Source organism: Porites lutea, chromosome 14, assembly GCF_958299795.1.
Source record: "Porites lutea chromosome 14, jaPorLute2.1, whole genome shotgun sequence".
In the NCBI taxonomy this organism is placed as follows: domain Eukaryota; kingdom Metazoa; phylum Cnidaria; class Anthozoa; order Scleractinia; family Poritidae; genus Porites; species Porites lutea.
In genome coordinates this window covers 15,388,601-15,410,433 of record NC_133214.1, presented here as the reverse complement: position 1 = coordinate 15,410,433, position 21,833 = coordinate 15,388,601, and the positions used below count along the sequence as shown (strand labels likewise).

General features: G+C 37.7%; 1 protein-coding gene across 1 annotated transcript in view; it reads right to left on the bottom strand.

Moving 5' to 3' along the window:
* Positions 1–19,989, bottom strand: part of LOC140923980 (plexin-A4-like) — a 26,547-nt gene extending 6,558 nt beyond the window's left edge. The window contains exons 1-2 of the mRNA XM_073373992.1: positions 19,840–19,989; positions 1–737 (exon numbers count right to left, since the gene is read on the bottom strand). The exon at positions 1–737 is cut by the window's left edge and continues 435 nt beyond it. Coding sequence (XP_073230093.1) covers positions 1–690 — 690 coding nt within the window. The 5' untranslated portion in view covers positions 691–737; positions 19,840–19,989. The remainder of the gene's footprint in view (positions 738–19,839) is intronic.
* Between the last annotated feature and the right edge of the window lie 1,844 nt (positions 19,990–21,833).

Genomic DNA, 21,833 nt, shown 5'->3' with positions numbered 1-21,833 from the left:
AAAGCCACCCAATGAAAATCCATAAATATATTTCACTAAATAATTTAAGTCCGTAAATTGTAGAAACGAATGTCCATCAAGTGCTGAATTTGAAGAAACGGCAAAAACATTCGACCCGTCAATGTTCCGAGTAGATACAGCAGGCATTGGATCTATGAGAAAGACAAAAGACTTTGATCCATAAGTTTTTCCATCCCATGAAGTTGCAATATACAAAGCAAGTTTCCCATCCCAACTTGGACCAATTACAGCAACTGAGGGTAAATCAGAATTTGACACAACATATTGAATTTCATTATTATTTGAAATTTCCACTGACAGCGTTTCAAGACTTCTTCCTTGACACACTCCATGCTTAAAAGATCCACAAGTGATGAGCTTTTTATTTGCACTGTCTATCAGTAGAATCTTATTCCTATTGTCGGTCATTTCCTGAGCACAATATGGCTGTGATCCAAGACATTTGATGTAATCTGGCGAAGGCCCAGATGTGATTCTCTTTAGTTCTTTCAAGGTCGGTGAAACTTTCAGAATTACATTTTTGCCTCCGATGAAAAAGATGTTTGTTTCATTGTCAATATCAATGTTATAGAGTTCTTCACTTAGTTGTAACTCTGGAAAACTGCCAAAACTTGTACAGGACAAGGGCAAAAGAATAAGAAAGACAACTTTTTGTATGTGCATGATCATTCCATCAGCCTTGAGATACACGGAAGGACTTTTGTTGAGAGGACAACCTAATGGAAAACATCATAAAAATTATTCGTTTCTGAATCACCCCATTAACATCCTCAAATATACTGAAGAGTAATAATTATCTTTAATAGCAATAACATGAAAACACAAAGGAACAGTTACCAATCAGAAAAATGTAGTCTTCAGTGTAAGCCGTCTATTCGTCCCACCTCCAATGGGCAATTCTCTCGCCTGGCCGCCCATTAGAGGGTGGGGCGAAGAGATGGCTGCACTTCCAATTCCAAACTGTTGGCTGCTGGAAAAACAGAGCGGATAATTTTTTCCAGCCGCGGCTGACAATGATGCAAGGAGCTTCTGTGAATTTTCAAATTTTCATAGGCGACATGGTCTGATTAATAAATTGTGCACAAAAGTTTCTCTAGCCATTTCAGAAGAAATTTGGGTGGAACATTTCCCCCAATGATCATTCTCTTGTTCAATGACCAGTGTGATTTTTTCTCCTACAATCATCCCAGAGCAACATGTCCTCAGATCATAACCAAGTGTTGCATGAGCTACGTCAATGTCAACTGGACTTGCCGAAAGGCGACTGTTATAGGCTGTCATAAAACCTAGACTATACAGAAATATTGTACTGCGTCAGAACAATAAGACAACCGGAACAGACAGCGAACAGCTTATAAAAGAAAACAACCCACTAAACCCATCACATTACACACCCGATCAATAGACGATAATCTATAATTTATGGCTGACACATTTGACCTGATTGTCCAGCCACAGCTTTAATCTCTCGAGCAAAATAACTTGAATCACTGTTGAATCACTAGGAAAGCTAGTTTTACCACAAAATAAAAGAAAAGAGTCAGATTAGACCTACGCGGATGGTCCATTGAGGGATTTACAATATTTTCACTAAATACATTGTATCTTCTACCCAATTTGACCCCATGATGTCTATACCGTGTTCGAGGAGTATCACTTATATCCCTTTTTTTGATTCTTGTGTTGTTTTCTTTGATTTTCATATTTCGTCTTCGATTAAAAAGAAAAATACTTTTTGTTTTAGTGTTTTATTTTGATTTTTCAGCTAATCTTTGATTTTCAATCTTTGATTTTTTGGACTTGCGCAGTGCACCTCGTGGAGGTAGGACGTGTTTTTGTGAGCTCCACCAAATATGCTGTTCTAAACGCTTTAATAACGTACCTGTCATGGAAACCTACAAATAGATATAACCAGAAATGGGGAAGGACAAAGCGGACAAGAATCCGAGCAAAAGGCTGAGAGAAAATGGCTCGCAAACGGATGAAGATGATGAACATGTGGGGGTCGGTGGAGTAATGTCAGCACGCCTCGAGGAAATGAACACTAAACTAGATCAAGTTTTAACAGCGTGTGGTGAAATTGCACTACTAAAAGATGAAATACACAAGCTGAGAGATGAAGTAAAGAATTTAAAACAATCTTTGCAATCTGCCGAGGAAGAAATTGAAAGTCTACAAGAAAGTCAGAAAGAAACTTCTACACAAGTAAAAGAAACAATGAAGACATTGACTTCTTGTTCGAGGACATTGGAGCGCTAAGACGCAGAAACATCAAGTTGGAAGCCTATACAAGACGTGAGAATGTAAGAATTTTCAATGTCGGGGAAGAAGAGGATGAAAGTACTGAAGAGCTGGTAAGAAGTGTCTTCGTCGCTAATTTGAAAATTCCGGCGGATAAAGTCAACGATATCCGCTTTGAGCGAGTTCACCGAATCTCCACTAATAATTCTAGTCTAAGAGCTCCGTCCTATCCCAAACCAATTATTGCTCGTTTCAGTCATTATCAGGACAAAGAATATGTTCGCTCCTTCTATAAGAACTTAAAAGGAACCAACATCGGTTTCTCAGATGATTTCCCGAAAGAAATTGAAGAAATTCATAGAAAACTTTATCCAGTGCTTAAAAAGGCCAAGCAGGATAAGCAAAAAGCCTTCTTTAATTTTGATAAATTGATAATCAATGGCCAAATATACAGAGGAAAAGAAACTAAAGACCTTCCCTATTATTGTAAAATGGCAAAAAATTATTAATGTATTAATTCCATGATTGGTTTCAAACTGAACAGTGAATCTACGTCCACTAGATGTTAAGAATTTTGTTTAATATCAGTTTATATGTAAATGTACTATGTGTTCTGTTTTGTTTTATTATTTTCCCAGTGGGAGGAGAAAATGTCTTTTGTTTCACTCTTTTTGAATGCTTCGTTAAACATTGGAAAGTACTAATCCCAAACAATATATGCATTTTTATAAAACACAACTGAAACGGCAGATTTATTTAAATTAGTTTCTTTGAACGTAAGGGGCATAAGTAATTTTCATAAAAGAAGAACTATGTTCACCTGGTGCCGAAAAAGAAAAGCTGACGTAATATTCCTGCAAGACACGCATTCAAAAGAGGATTCAGAAAAACAATGGGCAAATGAATGGGGTGGTAAAGCATTTTTCTCACATGGTAGTCCAAATTCATGTGGGGTTGCGATATTGATTAGGAATAATTTTAATTGTGTAATCCAAAAATCCATTGTTGATCCCCAGGGAAGATTTATTATTTTGAAGGCAGGCATTCAGGATAAGGTGTACATTTTAGTTAATATTTATGCGCCAAACAAAGATAAAGTCAGTGGCAAATTTTATAAAAACCTACATAGAGTGCTACAGACAGAAGACTTAGATTGTGAAGAAAATATAATCATTGGAGGGGATTTTAACTGTCCTCTTGACCCTAAGCTGGATAAGAAAGGTGGCGTTATGGTTCCTAGAAAAATGGTTATTGATAATATTGAATGTTTACAAAATGAATTGGACCTTGTCGACGTCTGGAGAATTAAAAATCCGCAATCTAGAAGTTACACTTGGAGCCAAAAATCTCCACCAATTTTCTGTCGTTTAGATTACTGGCTGATATCAAACAACTTACAGGATTTTGTAAATACAACCGATATCATTCCCGCTATAAAAACTGATCATGCAGCAATTGAGTTGAATCTAACCGACTCCAATCAAAACTCAAAGGGGCCCGGCTTCTGGAAAATGAACGTCTCTCTTCTCGAAAATCCGAATTATCTGGAAGAATTAAAACAAAATATTCCACTTTGGAAAACAACAGGAAGTGATAATTTATCAGACAAAAGGTGCATCTGGGATTGGCTTAAGTATAATATTCGGAAGCATGCTATTTTGTTCTCGAAAAAGAAAGCCAAAGAACGATCTGCTATGGAAAAAAACTTACAACAAGTATACGAGGAAGCGACTAAAAAATTCGAACAGGACCCTTCCGACTCTAACCTAAATACTCTAAATGAAGCAAAAGAAATTCTAGAAAGTTACTATGAGGAAAAAACAAGGGGTGTAATTATTCGCGCAAGGGCACGATGGCACGAGCATGGCGAGAGAAGCACAAAATATTTTCTAAATTTAGAAAAGCGTAATCACGTCAAAAAACATATAAGAAAACTGCTAATAAGTGGTTCCATTACATCTGATCCTTTTGGGATACTAAACGAACAAAAACGCTTTTACCATAGCTTGTACAAATCAAACGTAACAGATGAGGATAGGGAAAATGGAAACGAATTTTTAAATAATTTGAATATACCAAGATTATCAGAAGAACAAAAACAATCTTGTGAGGGAGAAAATTTCTCGCACTTGATTTCTTAAATGGAGTTTTTGATTTTCAAAATGAGATAGATATGGATCTTACCCATGTGAAAGCTTCAGTAAGGAGTGGTCAGCAATACTCAAGGCCAGGACACTCACACAGACATATATCATGGCCGAGAGAGACGGAGGGGGTCAGAGCAAGTCGTATAGACTGTTAAGCTAATAGAAAAGTATTTATTCCAACAGAGGAACTACAGGACATATCGTATTTCAGTCCAAAAGGCTCACTAATCTCAAAAAAAACAACACACCTGAGGGGTGCACTCAAGGAAAGTTTGGGTAAAGTTTTGCTGCCAAGGCCTTCAAACCCTGCTTAGGACCCTGACTCGTTTCGTTTTGCATACAGAACTAAGTAATTTTCAAACCAACATTGTGGAATTGGGTTTTTTGGTAAAAAAAATCGTTGGTAGCACAAATATAGACTGCTTATTTCGTTTCAAGGAACTTCCGGATCCTTCGCAACAACAGCACAACCAGCAAAATTTTCAAAAAAAACCCCTCTGAAGGCTTTCAGGCATGCCAAGAATCTGAAGGATCTGTTAGTCAGAAGCAGCCTACAGCTGTACCTCGAAGCCTTCCGAAACAACCAACAGCAACTTTCCCATTTAACTGGACCATTTGCCGCACATGTCCCCATGTTAATTCATCTACCACAATAATACAACACTGAAAGGGCATGTTAACATCAGGGGACATTTTTCCTGCATCACAGACAACGTAATTTATTGTTTGACGTGCATCAAATGTTCATCGACAGTCTACATTGGAGAGACTGGACGCAGGTTGGCTGACCGTTTCAGAGAACACCGCAGACATGTCATCAACGGGAGAAATGACCTGTACCTGCTCACTTCAACCAGGCCAATCACACACTGGAGGGCATCAAAGTTGCAGTATTGAAGACAGGCCTGGCCAACCATGAATACCATAAGAAGCAGTACATGCGTTTGATTTTCAGACATGTCAGACATGGAACTGTGACTCCGAGTGGCCTTAACCACGACTTTAGTTTCACCTGAATTACTCACTTTTTTTCCTATTCGCGTGCCTGTGCGCGTTGCTATCTCAAGCACGCGCGCTAGTACGTAATCGGGCACGTAAGCTAATTTAACATAACGGTCTATAGTTTTATACCCTGAAGAAGGCAGCATTGCCGAGATGTCTGTTTAAGATCTTATAACAGCGTTGATTTTAAAATTTTCAAATGGATGTTTCAAATTCAGCCGAGTGGCTCTGGGGATGAGAGTGCAAAGTGTACAGAACATTCTCGTCCCCAGACTCGCCACTCAGCTTAATTTATAATGGACGAGAAAAAATTCAGGCTTGTCACAGAGGCAATGGTACCTGAATTTTTCAGGCTTTCTATTACACAACTGCATAAGTTGCAAATTTAACTGCCATGATCTTCTCTTCACTTATTCTTCATCCCGCGTTTTCATATATTCATCTTCTAAAACTAATATACCTTAAAATTGTAAAATTTTTGATACCGCTTACCCCGGTACCAGTGGTTTTTTCTCGTGTGCGGCGATTGAGGGCAGATGAGATGCTTCCGGGTGGGCCGGTTAAGCCGCGCACAGGGTATGCTATCGCCAAATACCTAAAATTGCCCTAAAACAAAATACCATGTACAGTCGACTTCCGATAACTCGAACCAAAATCGATTAGACATTTCTCCTTCCCTGCTAGCAGAGGTCTCTCACGGCAACAGAAAAATGATTTTTGCTAGCAGGGAACTTTTCCCTTGGATTTCCTTCATAGTTTTTGTAATGATTACAAATTCATTTTATTGACCGAATATTTTATGCTACTGAAAATTTATTTCCCATTAACGAAAGGCAAAAGGTGTATTATGAAATTACAATAATAGTGAGAATAAGAACTAACATTTTCTCTTGGAATTAACAATGACAGAACTCTCCTTGATCACCTCATTTACATACTTTCCAGACAGTAAAAACTAATTGATTCCCCTACACAAAAATGAGTCCATCCCGTCCGAGTTCCCAAGATTTTACAACGTTCAGTGAAGCTAAAGCTTATGTACATGTACGCCAAAATATCATGGACTTATTAAAAAAGCTCTCACCATTTCACTTCTTAAACAGACGAACGGAATAGTTTTTTACAGTCACTCCTAGCGGGATGTTACAAATCAATATTTTCGATACTCGATTATAAGTTATTGATCAATATCGAAAATCGATGGAAATCGACCGGTCGAGTTTTTATCGAAAACATAAAAAACATAAAGCTACAAGTCAACAGAAGTACCGCTGGCTAGTTCAGCAGAGAATGGAAAAAAAATGAGAGACTCTAGCCAAATTTGTGATTATCGATTTTTATCGATTATTATAACTAATCAATCGACAAATATCGAGTATTATCGAGTACTATGGATTAATCGATTACGTTTTCGATGATCGATTTTGATCGATTTGTAACTTCCTGCTCCTAGGAAATACGAGACAGACATTGAAGCTCTTTTCAAAAGCCACACACGGTATAGTTAGTACATAATACCATAAAATCTTAAATTCAACAATCATAAACAAACCTGTATTCTGTAGCCCGGGAAGAGACTCATAATGAGAACCCAAATGTCCTCGAGTAAATGACAGCTCGCTTATAGAAAACCAACCTTTGCGCTCATTTATATAACACCATAGAGAGAAGGAAACTAAAAGCTTAAACTCGTACTACTAGCCACAAACTGCTCCTGCTGCAAGCTGTGAAGCTACGTCAAAGGTGCAATAACCTGAGATCAGGCTCTATTTTCGTTTAGCTTTGTAAATAACATTCCGGTGGGCAAGGCGAAAAATCGATAACAAAATCCTTGGGCGCTTTCCATTCAACAAAAATTCCGGTTTGAAATTTCGGAAACTTCACGTGCTCAATGGAACGGTACATTCCGGTTCCACAGACCCGACCCAAGCCGCCGCGCGTTTTGTTATTGTGGCTTCTCAGCACACTCATAATTACGCTCTAAAAGAGAAAAGTAAATACTGTTTATATCCTAAAGAACACTCGACTGTCGAAAAGGGGCGGTGGAAAACTAAAGGCGGAGGAATCCTATGTCGTGCAGAAAGCCTATGAACGCAAGTGAAGGTAAAAAATTATTGTGAATTGAAGCGATACGTTTCTCAGAATATTCGAACGATTCGAAGCAATTCCTGGAACTGTACGGTAAATAAATTCGGTGTTTTAGCCCATTTGTATTCAGCCAGGCTTTGTTGTATTCATTTCAGCTTAATTGATAAATTGCTTTAGACCCTGTTTACATGGAGTGGGGGACCCCGGTCTAGTGGGGTAAGTTTCTTTTGTTTTGTGTCCCCCAGAGCGTGAAAACAAAAGAAACTTACCCCACTAGACCGGGGTCCCCCACTCCATGTAAACAGGCCCTAGTTAAATATCGTCGACAGGTTTCAGACAAATAATACGCTGATTCTCACGGACTTTTATACAATTGTAGCTTGATTTCACACACTTTTTTCCACCTACGTGTCGTGTTGCGTCAGTTATTTGACACTGTTAATGGCAAATATCAAAAATCGAAAAAATTGCAACTGATTCAAACTATTTGAGATGTCATGCTTTACTCACAGCACTTTAGTTTCCATTGGAAACTACTTGGGCTTGTAAGCAGGATAGAAAAGAGCGGTACTGGGGACAACAATTTTGGCAAATGGAAAGGGACATTTCGGTCCGACCGACCGAAATGACCAGACCGGTCACGGTGGACCACCTTCAAAGCTGGTCCCGAATATTATGTTGTAGACAGTCGCTTGCAGGGACGACAATCATCAGCAAACGCAAATGCAAACACAACTTACATATGAGCTTCTGGGAAAGAAAACTCGAACTTACCCTATGGCTATGTGGAAGACGAGCTCTGAGCACTAGCCTAATCACCAATTAACCGACTGCTGCTTCAGCCACGAACACTGAGATACATTTTAGAAAAAGAAGTAGTTGATTATGTAACTGAAAAGGAAGCAGCGTACTTACCACGGAAACTGTTTATTTTATTGTTTATTGTTTTGTTTGCCAAAAAATTATACAAATCAAATAAAATCTAATTACCTTAACTCTCATGGCGAGGAAGCCCAAGAGAAGCTACCGGGCTTATAAGGAATGGGCTCCCTCAGTTAGATAATTAGAACAAAATATTATCATAATTACACACGGGAAAATCAATGGCATGCAGAGCTACAGTAAATCTTAAAATAAGTATATTAGATAGTCGTACTAATCATAGTTCTAGGCTAAAAAAAGCGAAATGACAAAAAGAAAAAAACAAAACAAAACAAAAGAAAATAAAAGAGCAAAGGAAGAAAAAAAAATACATATATATATATATATATATATATATATAAATTACTATTTATGATAAGAGGAATGCTTTCAGCTTACAGCAAAAGGAAGCGGTACTTGTTGCATTTAGAATTTGAAAACTAAGAGAGTTAAGAAATTTAGGACCTTGGAAACTGATGGAGAACTTTCTTATATTAGTACTGCATTGTGGTAAATAAAAATGCTCAGAACTTCTAGTGCCATAAGAATGTACCTAGCGTGTCACCAGAAACATGTTATTGAAGCTATAAGGAAGTAAGCAAGATCTGTATTGATAAATAAATTTTCCTATTTGAAGTTTGTAGATACTCTCAAGATTCAGAATTTTTAAATTTTTAAATAAGGGGTCAGTGTGAGCATGGAAAGAACTCCTAGACATCATTCTAAAGACCCGTTTTTGAAGTGTGATTAATCTTCTGAGGTTTGATGGGTAGGTCTATGCCCAGACGCTCACGCAGTAGAATAAGTATGGGTAGATAAGGCTAAAATAAAGCATCCGTAAGGAGGAATTATTAAGGCAAAAACTTGATTTATAAATTATATCTATGGCTTTAGACACTTTCCTAGCAACATTATGTATATGTGATTTCCATGTTAAATGTTCATCCAAAATTACACCAAAAAGTAGCTTCCTTAAAACGGTCAATCGAATAATTACTAATATTAAAAGCTAAATCAAGTGTTTGCCTGTTTTGTCTCGGTCTGAAGATGATAAAATTAGATTTCTTAACATTAATAGATAGCTTATTTGTATAAAACCAACACGTTATCTTTTTCAATTCTAAATTTACAACTTCCATAAGATAGGAAGCATCAGTATGCGAATAGAAGATATTAGTGTCATCTGCAAATAGTATCAGCTCTAAGACCTTTGACACATTACATAGATCATTTATATATACTTAGAATAACAGCGGACCCAAGATAGATCCCTGAGGGACTCCGCAAGTGATATCTAATGATGAAGAGTTGTAACCATTATATTGCACAAATTGTTTCGACAAGATAGAGAACGTTTAAACCATTGTAAAGCAATACCACGTACTCCATAATGTTCTAATTTGTCGAGCAAAATTTCATGATTTACTGTATCAAAGGCCTTAGATAAGTCAATGAATGGGCCTAAAGTTACCCTTTTGTTATCAAGTGCATTTGAGATCTTGTCATACAATTGGATTAAAGCATGTGCAGTAGAATAATTTTTTCTGAATCCATACTGATTCCGGGAAAGAATATCATATTTATTTAAAAAATTAATGAGGCGATTGTAGACGATTCTCTCTAGGAATTTAGAGAAAACTGGTAATACTGATACGGGTCTGTAATTTGTGAACAAAGATTTATCACCAGACTTAAACAATGGAATAACTCGTGCAATTTTCATCTCTTGGGGCACAACTCCAGAATTAAGAGACAAGTTAATTATATACGTCAATGGTGCGCACATTAAGTTAAAAGACTCTTTAACAACATTCATTGAAATACTATCATATCCCGGAGCAGTACCGGATCGAAAGCTGCTACAAATCTCAGTGACTTCTTGTTCTGATGCCGATTGAAGAAAAAATGAATTAATAAAGCCTCCATTCAGAAAAGAACGATGAGATTTGTCAGACGCCGGAATCGATTTAGCTAAGTTAGGTCCAATATTCGTAAAATACTCGCAAAAACGGTTTGCTATATGAGTAGGATTACATATTTCTTCTTCATTAGATTTGAAGGTGGAAGGCAACTTACACTTAATTTTCTTCTTGTTAATAAGATCGTTAAGTAATTTCCAAGTTGATTTTGCATTTGATTTATATTCATCTAACTTTTTTATTGTAGTAGAGACGTTTAGCAACGCGAAGGGAATGTGTCAATTTGTTTTTATAACTCTTGTAAAGTTTCTCACGATATGGAGTTGGGTTAGCAAGGAAACGCTTGTATAATAAATTCTTTTTTCTTACCGATTTAAGAAGACCTTTAGTTATCCATGGTTTGCTCAAAGTAACATTCTTTACTTTCACTTTTTTGAGAGGAAAGCAGTCATTGTAAATGGTAGTGTATTTATCAAGAAAACACCGATAAGCGCAATCAGTATCTTTACATTCAGATAATACATCCCAATGAACGTTTGCAAGCCTATCTTTAAACTTAGCGACATTATTTCCACTTTTATCACGAAAAGAAAGCCAAGAAGTTTTATTTAAGTTCTTGTTTTGATCAAGAAGCAGTGTGAAAATCGGAAGATGATCAGATATATCACAAAACATCAGCCCGCTAACAGATAAGTTGTTTAAATTATTCGTGAAAATATTATCAATTAGCGTAGCCGTGTTAGAAGTTATTCTTGTCGGACGTGTGATCAATGGAAAAAACATTCTTGAATACATGGTTTCTAAGGAGGTTTCTTTCTGGTCTGCGAGGTACTGTTCTCTGTGACGCAACCAGCAGTCAAATGAAAGTTATGCTTCTTGTTAGCTCTAATCAATGGTTAATTTTCTGTACGAGTCATAGAACCGTGAAATCTCGACATTTTGACACTTTTCCAATCTTGAGGTAATGAACCGTTCACCCGCTAGATCATTGTTTCTGTAGTCATTTGCTTGAAAAAACGATCTTTGATCCTAGCGCACTTGTAAAATGGATTAAAGATAAGAAGGCAGTCTTTGCCAAATCACTGATATCGTATCAGAGGATTATAGTTTTTGTTTGATGTCAGTCAAAAGTAAATCAACTGCGGTAAACTGAAGATACAGTCCAGTTCAGAACATCAGATTAAATTTTCAAAGCTATTTCCGTCGTTCTTTAGCATTGGTCACCCAGTGAATGCCCTTACATAATGGAGACCGCAAGAAAAGGATGGGCGGTTTTGAGTATTTTTAGAGTCGGGGGTATTCATTTTTAGTGCCTATTAAAAGCCATCTATGCATGATTTTAAAAAAAGCCATCGTTTATGATTTTTCCAAAAAACTTTTATCTTTAAATAGTTTGGAAGTGAATAAACTGACGATGAATGGCGAGATTTAGAATTTTAGACCAGACGTCACATTCCCATTTTCAGTTTAGAAAAAGACACGTCATTCATGTTCACTGAACTGGGAATGGACCCGAATGATGCAGGTGTTTTGTAGGAATAAACTTCCTTCGTGGAAACAATCATATCGCTGGGCCGAAAAGTCCCAAGTACATATTTACTGAACGACTTGCCATTTCATTGACTTATTCTAGTTCTGGCTTTAAACTAGGGGGTTTTGCTACTTATATTAAATTCCGAATAGATTGGCATCTCTGCAGTAGCAGTCACCTGAGTTTGACTTTTGGGAGCCAGTTGCATAAATCTCAACGTGAGACACACCAGCTAATCCCTATTTCAAAAAGTACAAATTATTAGCTAGAAATGCTCTACTTTTTTCACCACTCTAATATAATTCTATCTCGTTCCAAATGCGCATACTTCTTCAGTTTTCAATGACAAAAGTAAATAGAAATAATTTCTATTTACTTTTGCCATCTGTTGAAAAACGACTCATCTTTTCCACAACCTTAACCCGAGCCTTTAATACGCCAATGGAATGCAGACGAAAGCGGGTTTAAAGCGATCAAAGAAGGACTAAATTCCCTCCAACTACTAGAAAATATAGCGGGAGGCGGCCAGAGAAGTCAGACAAAGCGTTTCGTCGTGCGGAGAAGATCTGGAAAAGGTACTTGGTCGTGGATTACTGAATTGGGGAAAATTGAAATGAGGGATTCGTTCGAGATGCAATGTCGTATGATTTCCTGACGGTGGCGGATGACCGTCGAGTCAGAAACTCGGGCATTCATGCACGTAGTTATTGATTATGTAAGCTTAAATGATTTTTATTGAGGGTCGCTGACTGGATTCAGCTGTACGGTCATGCTCTTCAGTCCTTGTCAATTTTCTAAAGATCAGCGGAAGCGGGGTAACTCTATTTTGGGTTCCTTTGTATCATCTTTAAATGAATACCTATTATTATTTTAGCACAAAAACGTGTTAAGGTCGACACCGATCACTCGATCATTTTATAGATTCTCAATAACTGCTAATTGTGTGAAAGTGTAATGTTCATGGAGAATGTTGATGGAGATCACTATTTCTTAAGCCTGATCGCACTGAAACAGTTCAGTTTTTAAGTGTGGATCGTAGTGGATATTTTTACACTGATTAAATCTGTGAAGTTAATTGTTTTAAGGGTATGAGGAGTGCAACCACATGAATCAGAGATTTTTAGTAAACAAAGTAATTGCACTTTTGAGCTTTGGTCAAACTCAGGTGGTTGTGAGTTTTAGGTTTGATGTTTAGACTATCTTGTTTGTGTTTTTGCGGTGACTCGAATCTGAGTTTGAAATGCCTGGATTTGTTTTTTTTTTTGAAAGTTTAATGATAAGAATTTGTGCTTTAATTGAAATCGAGTATTTTTTCTTATGCCATGATTTAAAGGTACTTGAAATTATTCATAACTTGTGATCAATAATAGATGGTATAATTGTCAAGAACTTCCTTGAATGCATTTTAGTGTTGTTGAGAGAAGATGGTGATGACCGGCCTTTAATTTTACAAACAAAACTAATCCTAAAGGAAACATTGATGATAGTGCATGTCCAGCATTAAGTAAAACAGTTTGGCCTTCCTGATGCAACAGAGCAGCTTAGCCTTTTTAGGCTGTGGCTCTGTGAGAATTTCATTCTCCAGGTGTCTCAGAGGGAAATAAAAAATAGCTTTATTTTTAAGACATTGTTTAACCATTTAGTTCCCAGTATTGTATGGTGTTGCTCAAGTGCTCTTTCAAATACTGCAAGTGTTTCGCTTACATTTGAATTTAACCCCATCCAGATCCAGTGAGGCCTTTAAAACTAACGGCGTCAATTTTAAACGTTTTTGCATAAGGCAGTTTCCGTTTGGCGGTTAGTGTTAGTTCTGGCCTTGAATGAACATTCCATAAAAGGTTGCGTTTACATAAAATCATGGAGATCTTGTAAGCACGAATTGAAATATATGAAATGATTCATAAATTGTTCTCAATTGCGGATGAAGGTATGAAAGTGAACATGATCATCGCAGTAAAATGCGCAGCCTATTCGGTTACTTTTGCCAGTCTGAAAAGCGTTAATCAAATGTACCCGTCCGATACATCTAGAAATCCGTCTTAACCTTGCCTTGTGTTTCATTTGATCCTCGATCTTTTACAGAAAACCTCTTTTTGAGCAAGCTTTAACCATTTTATCACATTATTTTATCATATTTGGTTAAAAACAGTATCCAAAGGAACATGAACAGAAGAGGTGAGAAACAAGTAGGCGCCGGGCGGGAGAAATCGCCTTCGTTTACCAAAATAACAAAAGAAATGAATCAATAACACTGGCGAGAAAATAATCATTATATAAATTTGGAGAGTCGATGAAAAAGGTTACATATGTTTGGAAATTCAAGCTTCCTTCGACAATGATTTATACAGACTCCGTGTCATTTTTTCACCTCCACTGGTGATCGAATTCAGAAGTATTCGTCGATGTTTGGCTTTCCCTGGACAAATCCATCAGTGAATGCTCAATGGTATATAAAAAAACGAGTGCTCTGGTATGGCTTAAAGTCTATAATCATGATTTCGGTTTGTAACTAGATCAATTCTACAAGGTTTGTTTTGAGTATCCTCACTTTATGTTTCACGCGCGTGTCCTGTGACATGCAAAATAAGCTACGAAATGGTATCTAATGCGCATGTGTATCAGCTGACTCTGTCCCTTTAAGAAAACCATTGGACCTCCATGACTCTTAGTGAGTTAATTTAAGAAAATAAGTACTTTTCGAGTGTAGGTTTTTGTTGAGGGTCGAGGGTAGTTTTATAGTTTTTTTGAGCTTTGGTCGCAAGATTTCCCGATTTTTCGGACGAGTAAAAACATTCCTTGCAACAACAAGAAATGAATTAAACTATCTTTGTTCAGCTGTCCCCAGCGGGTAGGAAAAAACCTTCAGAGGGCAAGGTATGTACTACAATGTAACAATAACAAGCTGCATGTCATGTAGTAATACATGCAAGCAACTGCTGACATAGTTTAGGATGTCCTGCTAGGCGGTACTATTTCCTTAGATAATACAGGCCAATCGAAAATTTACGAAAAAAAACCACTCCTGTTTAGTTGCCCTGGCGGCCTTTTGGAAACCTAAAGAATGACCGTTTAGGAATAAAAACCCAGATATGATATACCTCCTAACAAATGTTGCTAAAACTCAGGATGTCCCGCTGGACGGTACCATTTTCTCCGGTAAAACCGGCCAAAGGGGCCGGAACCACTTTTAGGAATAAAAATATTCCTAAACAGTTATCCTAAGCTTGTAGAAACCTACAGAAATCAAGTTCTACAATACCGTTTAACAATAAAAAACCCCAGATATGATCGATTATCGATGACGTAATTTCGGTAATTTCCCTCTATTATTTTATCAATGCCTTTTTGTCTATATAATTAAAAGAACATTACACGGCGGCTTGAAGATATGAAGTTTATTTTCTCGTGGCAAAAACAATATTTTACGAAAGAGCGCAGCGAGTGAGTAAAATATTGTTTTGCCACTCGAAAATAAAATTCATATCTTCGCGCCCCCGTGTAATATCCTCTATAAATGTAATAACAACTTGCCCTAAATGAAATAAAGTCTTAAGTTGCCATTTTAAAGTAATCAGACTCGAATAAGTGTCGCCCTCAAATAAGCGCCGCATTTAAGGGGGGAGTTAATTAGTATTCGTGTAAATACGGCCTAAGCGGTATTACTATGGTATTAAGCACCGCTTTCAAATAAGCGTCACATTTTGGAGAAAAAAGGTTAATAAGCGCCACGGTGCTAATTCGCGTAAATTCGGTACATTTCATTACGCACTGTGAAACTTAACGTTTACAAATTAATTGCTATTAAACGACAAAGTAACAGTATTTTTCTAAAAAAGCAGTATTTATTTCGAGACAAGAATTCTCCCAACCCCTCGAGTGTTTATATCAGGTTACGCAAACACAGGAAAAAAGTCTTCTATTGCTTTTATAAAATAACTTTCCCGAGAAAAAAGAAAAACTCTTTGTTTAGGTCACTGATTAAAAGAGAAATTCTTACCAGTCGTGAAGTCTTGAACATGAAGCGTAACGTACGTGTAATCAGTTCTTGCTTTGCAATAAAAATGCTTTCCAAAAAAGGGTTTTTCTCGCTTAAAATGTCAGCTTAAGCGAAAAAAAATTGGTACAGCATGTTTGTAAAGATTTTCCAAGTTTCATCCGACGAGGGAATGGGTAAATAAAGTAAATTTGTCGAGTTTTCAACTGTGTGATTAGCGCCCGAAAAGCAAAACATCTTGACTCCACACATGTTTACATACTCTCATGCAAACACATCTCTGGGCCAACCTGAGCGCGCGCGTACTATTAATGTTGTTATCAGCTGTACAGTAGTCTTTAAAGGCCAGTTTACATGGAGGTGGGGGACCCCAGATAGGTGAGGTAACATGCCGCGGGTCACCCCACCTATCACGTAAACGTGATCAAATTAAAGGGACTGGTTCACGATAATGCGCATGTGTGAGTTCTGACAGTAGCTGATTGTTTTTCAACCAATCGGAAGCGAGTTAGATGCACGCAAGTAAATTTACAAAATTCAAATTAATTTTTCGCGACGCGAGGGTATTTCCGGGCATTTGGTTTGATTTTATTTATCCCCATAATTCAAGTTTATTCTTTGCTACTCCTCAGATATATGTTGCAGCCGATAAGAATAAGATTTACAGCCCTGTCCTGCTTTGAAACAAACATTTACCAACGTGTATTTTTACGAGGTCGTACCCACGCTAACAAAACGGTCACCGATCGGCAAACAAAATTTGTAAACAAACATCTTATTACTGTTCTCTCAGTTCGCCTTATATAAACCCAGAAATACCTACAAATACCGCCTGACCGGTGACAAAAACACACAACGAATGAGTATAAAGGTTATCCTTAATTGAGCATAAATTTCAATTGCTTATCAGGAAATGAACAAATTCATTCGCGTTGCATCGGGTCAGTGTCCCGCAGAACAAATGTTATAGCTTGTTATCGAGTAGCACACATAAAGAAACTAGATTATAAACAGAACATTCAGGCAATAATTTATTTTAAAAACATCAATTCTTAAACATATACGATCGTAAAGCAAAGATACAAGGAACATTTCAAGTGTACCAGATCGGTGAAGATCGCACGGCCTGTTGCGGTATAACTACAGGTCGGAGTCAAAAATCAAATCAAAGTTGAACGAACTCATGCCTTTAACCACTTTCCAAGTGTCGTGTATTCTTTTCGTATGCCACAAACTACTCCTAGAACCATACCAGATCGATAGGCTAAGCTTCTGTATCTCCAGAGACTCTTGAGAACGTCCTGTTGCCGGACGGCCACGATGCTCTTCTGAACCTCCATGATCAAAACATTATTTTTTGCGTCTTCTTAAAACGTAACCAGTCAAACGACACAACCACACGTTAATCACTACTACCGAAGTGTAACTAGACCAGCCAAAGCGACGGATGTCCGAATAAAACGAAGGATTTTCAATGATTGTACCGGTAATGGCGATTTCGAATTTAGTGTTGACCCGAAAAATTTATTCTGAAGAGACAAACGGCGCGCATGCGCATTATCGTGAACCAGTCCCTTTAAAATGAGAGATTATGTGTACAGGCGGGTTACACACCAAAGCGGGTTACCTCACCTACCTGGGGGTCTCCGACCTCTATGTAAACAGGCCCTTAGGCGTCTCGTTTTTTGCTCTTAATATTTCAGCTGCATGATTAGATCCCTTTTCTAGAGATCCAACTGTTATGAAGTAAGAGCGTAGCGTAATTGTGAGATGGTGTGATTTTATTCCTTTTAGATTTTGTTATTAATAGTTTTACTCGTCTGTCAGAGCGACAGAGAGCTTGATGACAGATCGGATTAAAAACTAAAGCTTATAGATTCAAGAAAGTCACAATTTCGTGTAGTGTGTGAGCGAGCCATTGTATTGTGAGGATCGATGCTGTGAAATAAACCCTGTTTTGCTTTAAACTGTGATATCGTGAAGAACGGCCCTTCGGCATTCACGACACAAACGTTGACAAGCAACAGGATCTTCGTCAACGGTCTTTGCAGTAAATTTCTTTAACAAAAATTAAGTATGAACAACTTTTTAAGGCTTAAAGTTTTTTTTTATTTTGTCCCTTTACAAGCAATTTATTTGTAAACGTCAAGTTACACAGTGCATAAGGAAATGTACCGAAGCTTATTAAATTTTTTCTCCAAAAATGAGGCGCTTATTTGAGGGCGGCGCTTAAAACCATTATATAGTAATACGCGGCGCTTATTAAATCCCCCCCAAATGCGGCCCTTATTTGAGTAATTACTGTAATTTGCAATTTAAGTGTTTCTTACATTTAAGACAAAATGTTATTACATTAAGGACTTTATTACAATTAGGACAAAATGTTATTACATTTAGGACTTTATTACATTTAGGATCGTTTATAACATTTAGGCCTTCTACACCCGTTAACAAGAATACTTACTGGGTGATATACTTGCCTACCAGACCTGGAGATTACGTCATCAGTATTCTACACTGTGGGGCGCACGTACTCAGAAACCCATTTTATCTAACACTTCCTGCGCCAAATGGTGTACACACTCCAAAGACGCCCTCGAAGTTTCACGCACAAGATCTTTTGTACATTTCTTTGCCGTCACTGCACGAATACAAAGTGAAAGTGCCTAATTTCGAGTTTTGTCGAGGACGGAAACACGAGACAACAACTTTCCTTTTCTTTTCCTGAACTTTGATACAGTCCTTTAGAAATGAACTCCAAAAAATTTGCCAACATTTGACGAATTAAACGAGCTGGAATAAGCGTGGTAAAGTTTGAAGCGGCGCAAATTCACTTTTTAAGTGACGTTTTCGTAACCGTCGCCGTCGCCGTCGCCGTCGCCGTCGTCGTCGCTTAAGCTCCCTAATTGAGCGGTGAGGGAACCACAACGTTTTCCCATCAGAAACTTTCTTTTTCAATGAGTGTACCCTAAAAATTTTTCTTTTTGGGGGGAAATTTTAAAACCGCGCTCCAAAACCCAATCCTGATAAATCATTTCTTCTTCGACTTTTTAAGCGTTCAAAGCATAGTTCGAGTTATCGAGGGTAAAATTATACGGAAATGAATTGAGAGGAAACAAAAGTTACTTCGAGTTAGTGGGAGGTTCGAGTTATCAAAGGATCGAGTTACCGAGGGTAAAATGCTATCTCACGTGCAGCCCTCGGTGCGGTGACAGGATAGAATTACAGTAAATATAATACACGGATTTAACCACGGAAAAAAGCGAAGCTCTCTTTAATATTTATAGTTTCCTCAAAGAAAATATAAAATCGAGTAATATTAAAGACAAGGTGAAAACAACGAGAATGGATCAACAGATCTAATTAGCAAAAAACAAACTTCGCACGTGCAGCACACTTTTTTTCTCTTTAGCAAAAAAACACTTTGCATGTGCAGCACACTCTCACCTCCGCTATATAATTTTCATGTTTTTCTTCCAACGAAATTGGTCTCCGTTGTTATTTATTTCTCGCTCCAGCTCTTTCCCTGTTATTCAAGTTAATGTAGACATTAAAATTTAGTGGAAAGAAAGACTCGTTTTTTTTTTCTCTAAAAGTCCGGGCGGCCATGTGATTTACCGTCGAAACGAGCAGGGTGCTTGAAATGCAAAACTTTTACCTCAGTTATAACATACTCCTCCCCCGACGGGCTGACTTCTGACTCCCTTTCTCCTCCCCAGAGTCTGTACGGTCAGCGTTCAGTTGTACGCTGACGTCATAACCAAATTTTCTCGGATGGATGGTTCTAGTCAGCGCGAGGTCGAGTTCGCAAGTGTTCGACTTAACGGGAGTCGACTGAAGAGAGCAAAAAAATCAACCCCAAGTTTTCGACGCTATAATCATGATTATGATTTTGATCAATTTCGGGATTATGGACTTCCTATGCATAATACAAAGGAGTGTTGCAAAACGTATTCAAAAAAATACTGTACTTACGTTTTTTGTATTAGCCGAGAGCACTCAGGTTAAATGGTACAAATGTCTTCGTCTCTATACTGTTTAGCCTGTAGCAAAGGAAAGTGAAAGTCAAATTTGCAAACAAACAAGGCAGGCGGCCAAAGAAGAGGACTACCGGAAGTTTTAGGGGTTACTCGATTCTTCTGTTTCATGACCTTTCAAGCTAAGAGTGCTGTGTCTTTGGTATTCTTTTATTCTGACTACATCTTTCAATGGTTTTTTCTCAAAATTTTTGAGAAATAGAAAGAGAAAGTGTGATGAAATGCGTGCCTAAATAGAACTACATTCACGTTGAATCATTACAGCCGAAAATCAATTTAGATTCAATCAACTTTAACATCATATTTCTCAGAAGTCTATTTATTTTAAGTCCATTTATTATCGCCGACGATAATCGAGTTCCCGTTTCCCCGGAATGTTGGGGACAGCCTCTGATTGGTTGTAATGTCAATGCCATGACGCAAATAATTTCCGGTGTTGCAATTGGTGAATGAATCTCAGAATAGATTCCCCGGGGAAAAACTCAGCCTTTGTGGACAGCTTACCGCATTTACATTTGTTTACTTGGATTTCGGCTCTCTGGAATGGGCATGTGAAATTAAGACCACCGATGTTTGCTGCACCGGTTGCGGGTGGACGTACAGAAATCAACGCTTAATCAGAGATTTTATATCTGGATTTTAGCGTGGACATTGCGTGAGGATGTTCGGCTAGCCTGTGTACAGACGCTAGGGCTATTTTTTGAGCTACATGTGCCCGTCATGACTCATAGAATTAGGCAAAAGTAAGGCTATTGTAGTTTCTTGCTGAAGAGAAGTGAACGATCGTTTACATGAAACATACTTAAAATCATCGAATGGATCAACTCCTGCATAAAACGCTTGACTGGAAATGTAAACAGTGCTTCCGAGATCAAAATTCTGTCAAACCAAAAACCACAGGAAATCTATATACAGTAACAGACAGACTTTATGAGCTAAAAAAAATTTAAAACAAAAACTTCAAAAGCATGAAATACTCGTTTTAAATGACATTTTAGCTAGATATTCTAGTTAGAGCCTAGCTTAGCAATAAATGTTGAGAACATCCGAGAGAATAACTGCTTAAGTTCTCTAAAAAAAAGTCCCCAGTCGTGTTGGTCTGTCAACACCTTTTCAACTGTCAGATGAAACAACAACAAAAAATAATTTATGCAAATATAAACCGGAACACGATTAAAGACGGCGATTTTATTTCACAGACGTCTCTTCTTCCGATTTTTTCTGAGGGAGGGGGGACGTCTGTACACAGGCTACATTTGTCATTGTATTGACTGTTCTGGTACTGCAATCTTCTTGTCGAAGATAAAGTGCGATAAAGTCAATAAAATTGTTGTTGTAGTGATAAGTGTATCCCGGGTAGGGATACAATAAACACTGATGCTAAGTATCCGGTCTCATCTGCGACACAAGAATAATAGAAATGGCGGCTTAAGAGGCAACAAATGATTGTTTTGTTTTCAGTTAGATTCTTAGACACTGTACTCGTCACTTTGTCAAGGAGTCTAAGAGAAAATTTCGCAAATTGACTCGGTTCTCGCTTACCTTCAGGGATGTTAATTTGAAACAAATGGTACGCGAAAACGCGGGGGGGGGGGGGGGGGGGATACCGACATCTCTGAACCAGCGCAAAGATATGTGTATCCCTTCCAATTTTGACTTTTCGCGTTATATCTTGCTGAATGAAATTACGTCAGCCATTCTTATTTAACACGACCAGTAAAATATTTTATGACGTTGGATAAGGAGAAGAAAGAGAAGGAATATTTACATCAACATTGCAGCCCACGAAGAATTAAGCTTTGTCTCGGATCGTTTCCCTTTTGTCGATATGTTGCTCATAATCTTGAATTATTTGTACATGGGCTCCCAACGAGAATATAGTTCAAAAACACTTAAACATAGCATTGTTAAACGTATTTTAGTACTTATAAG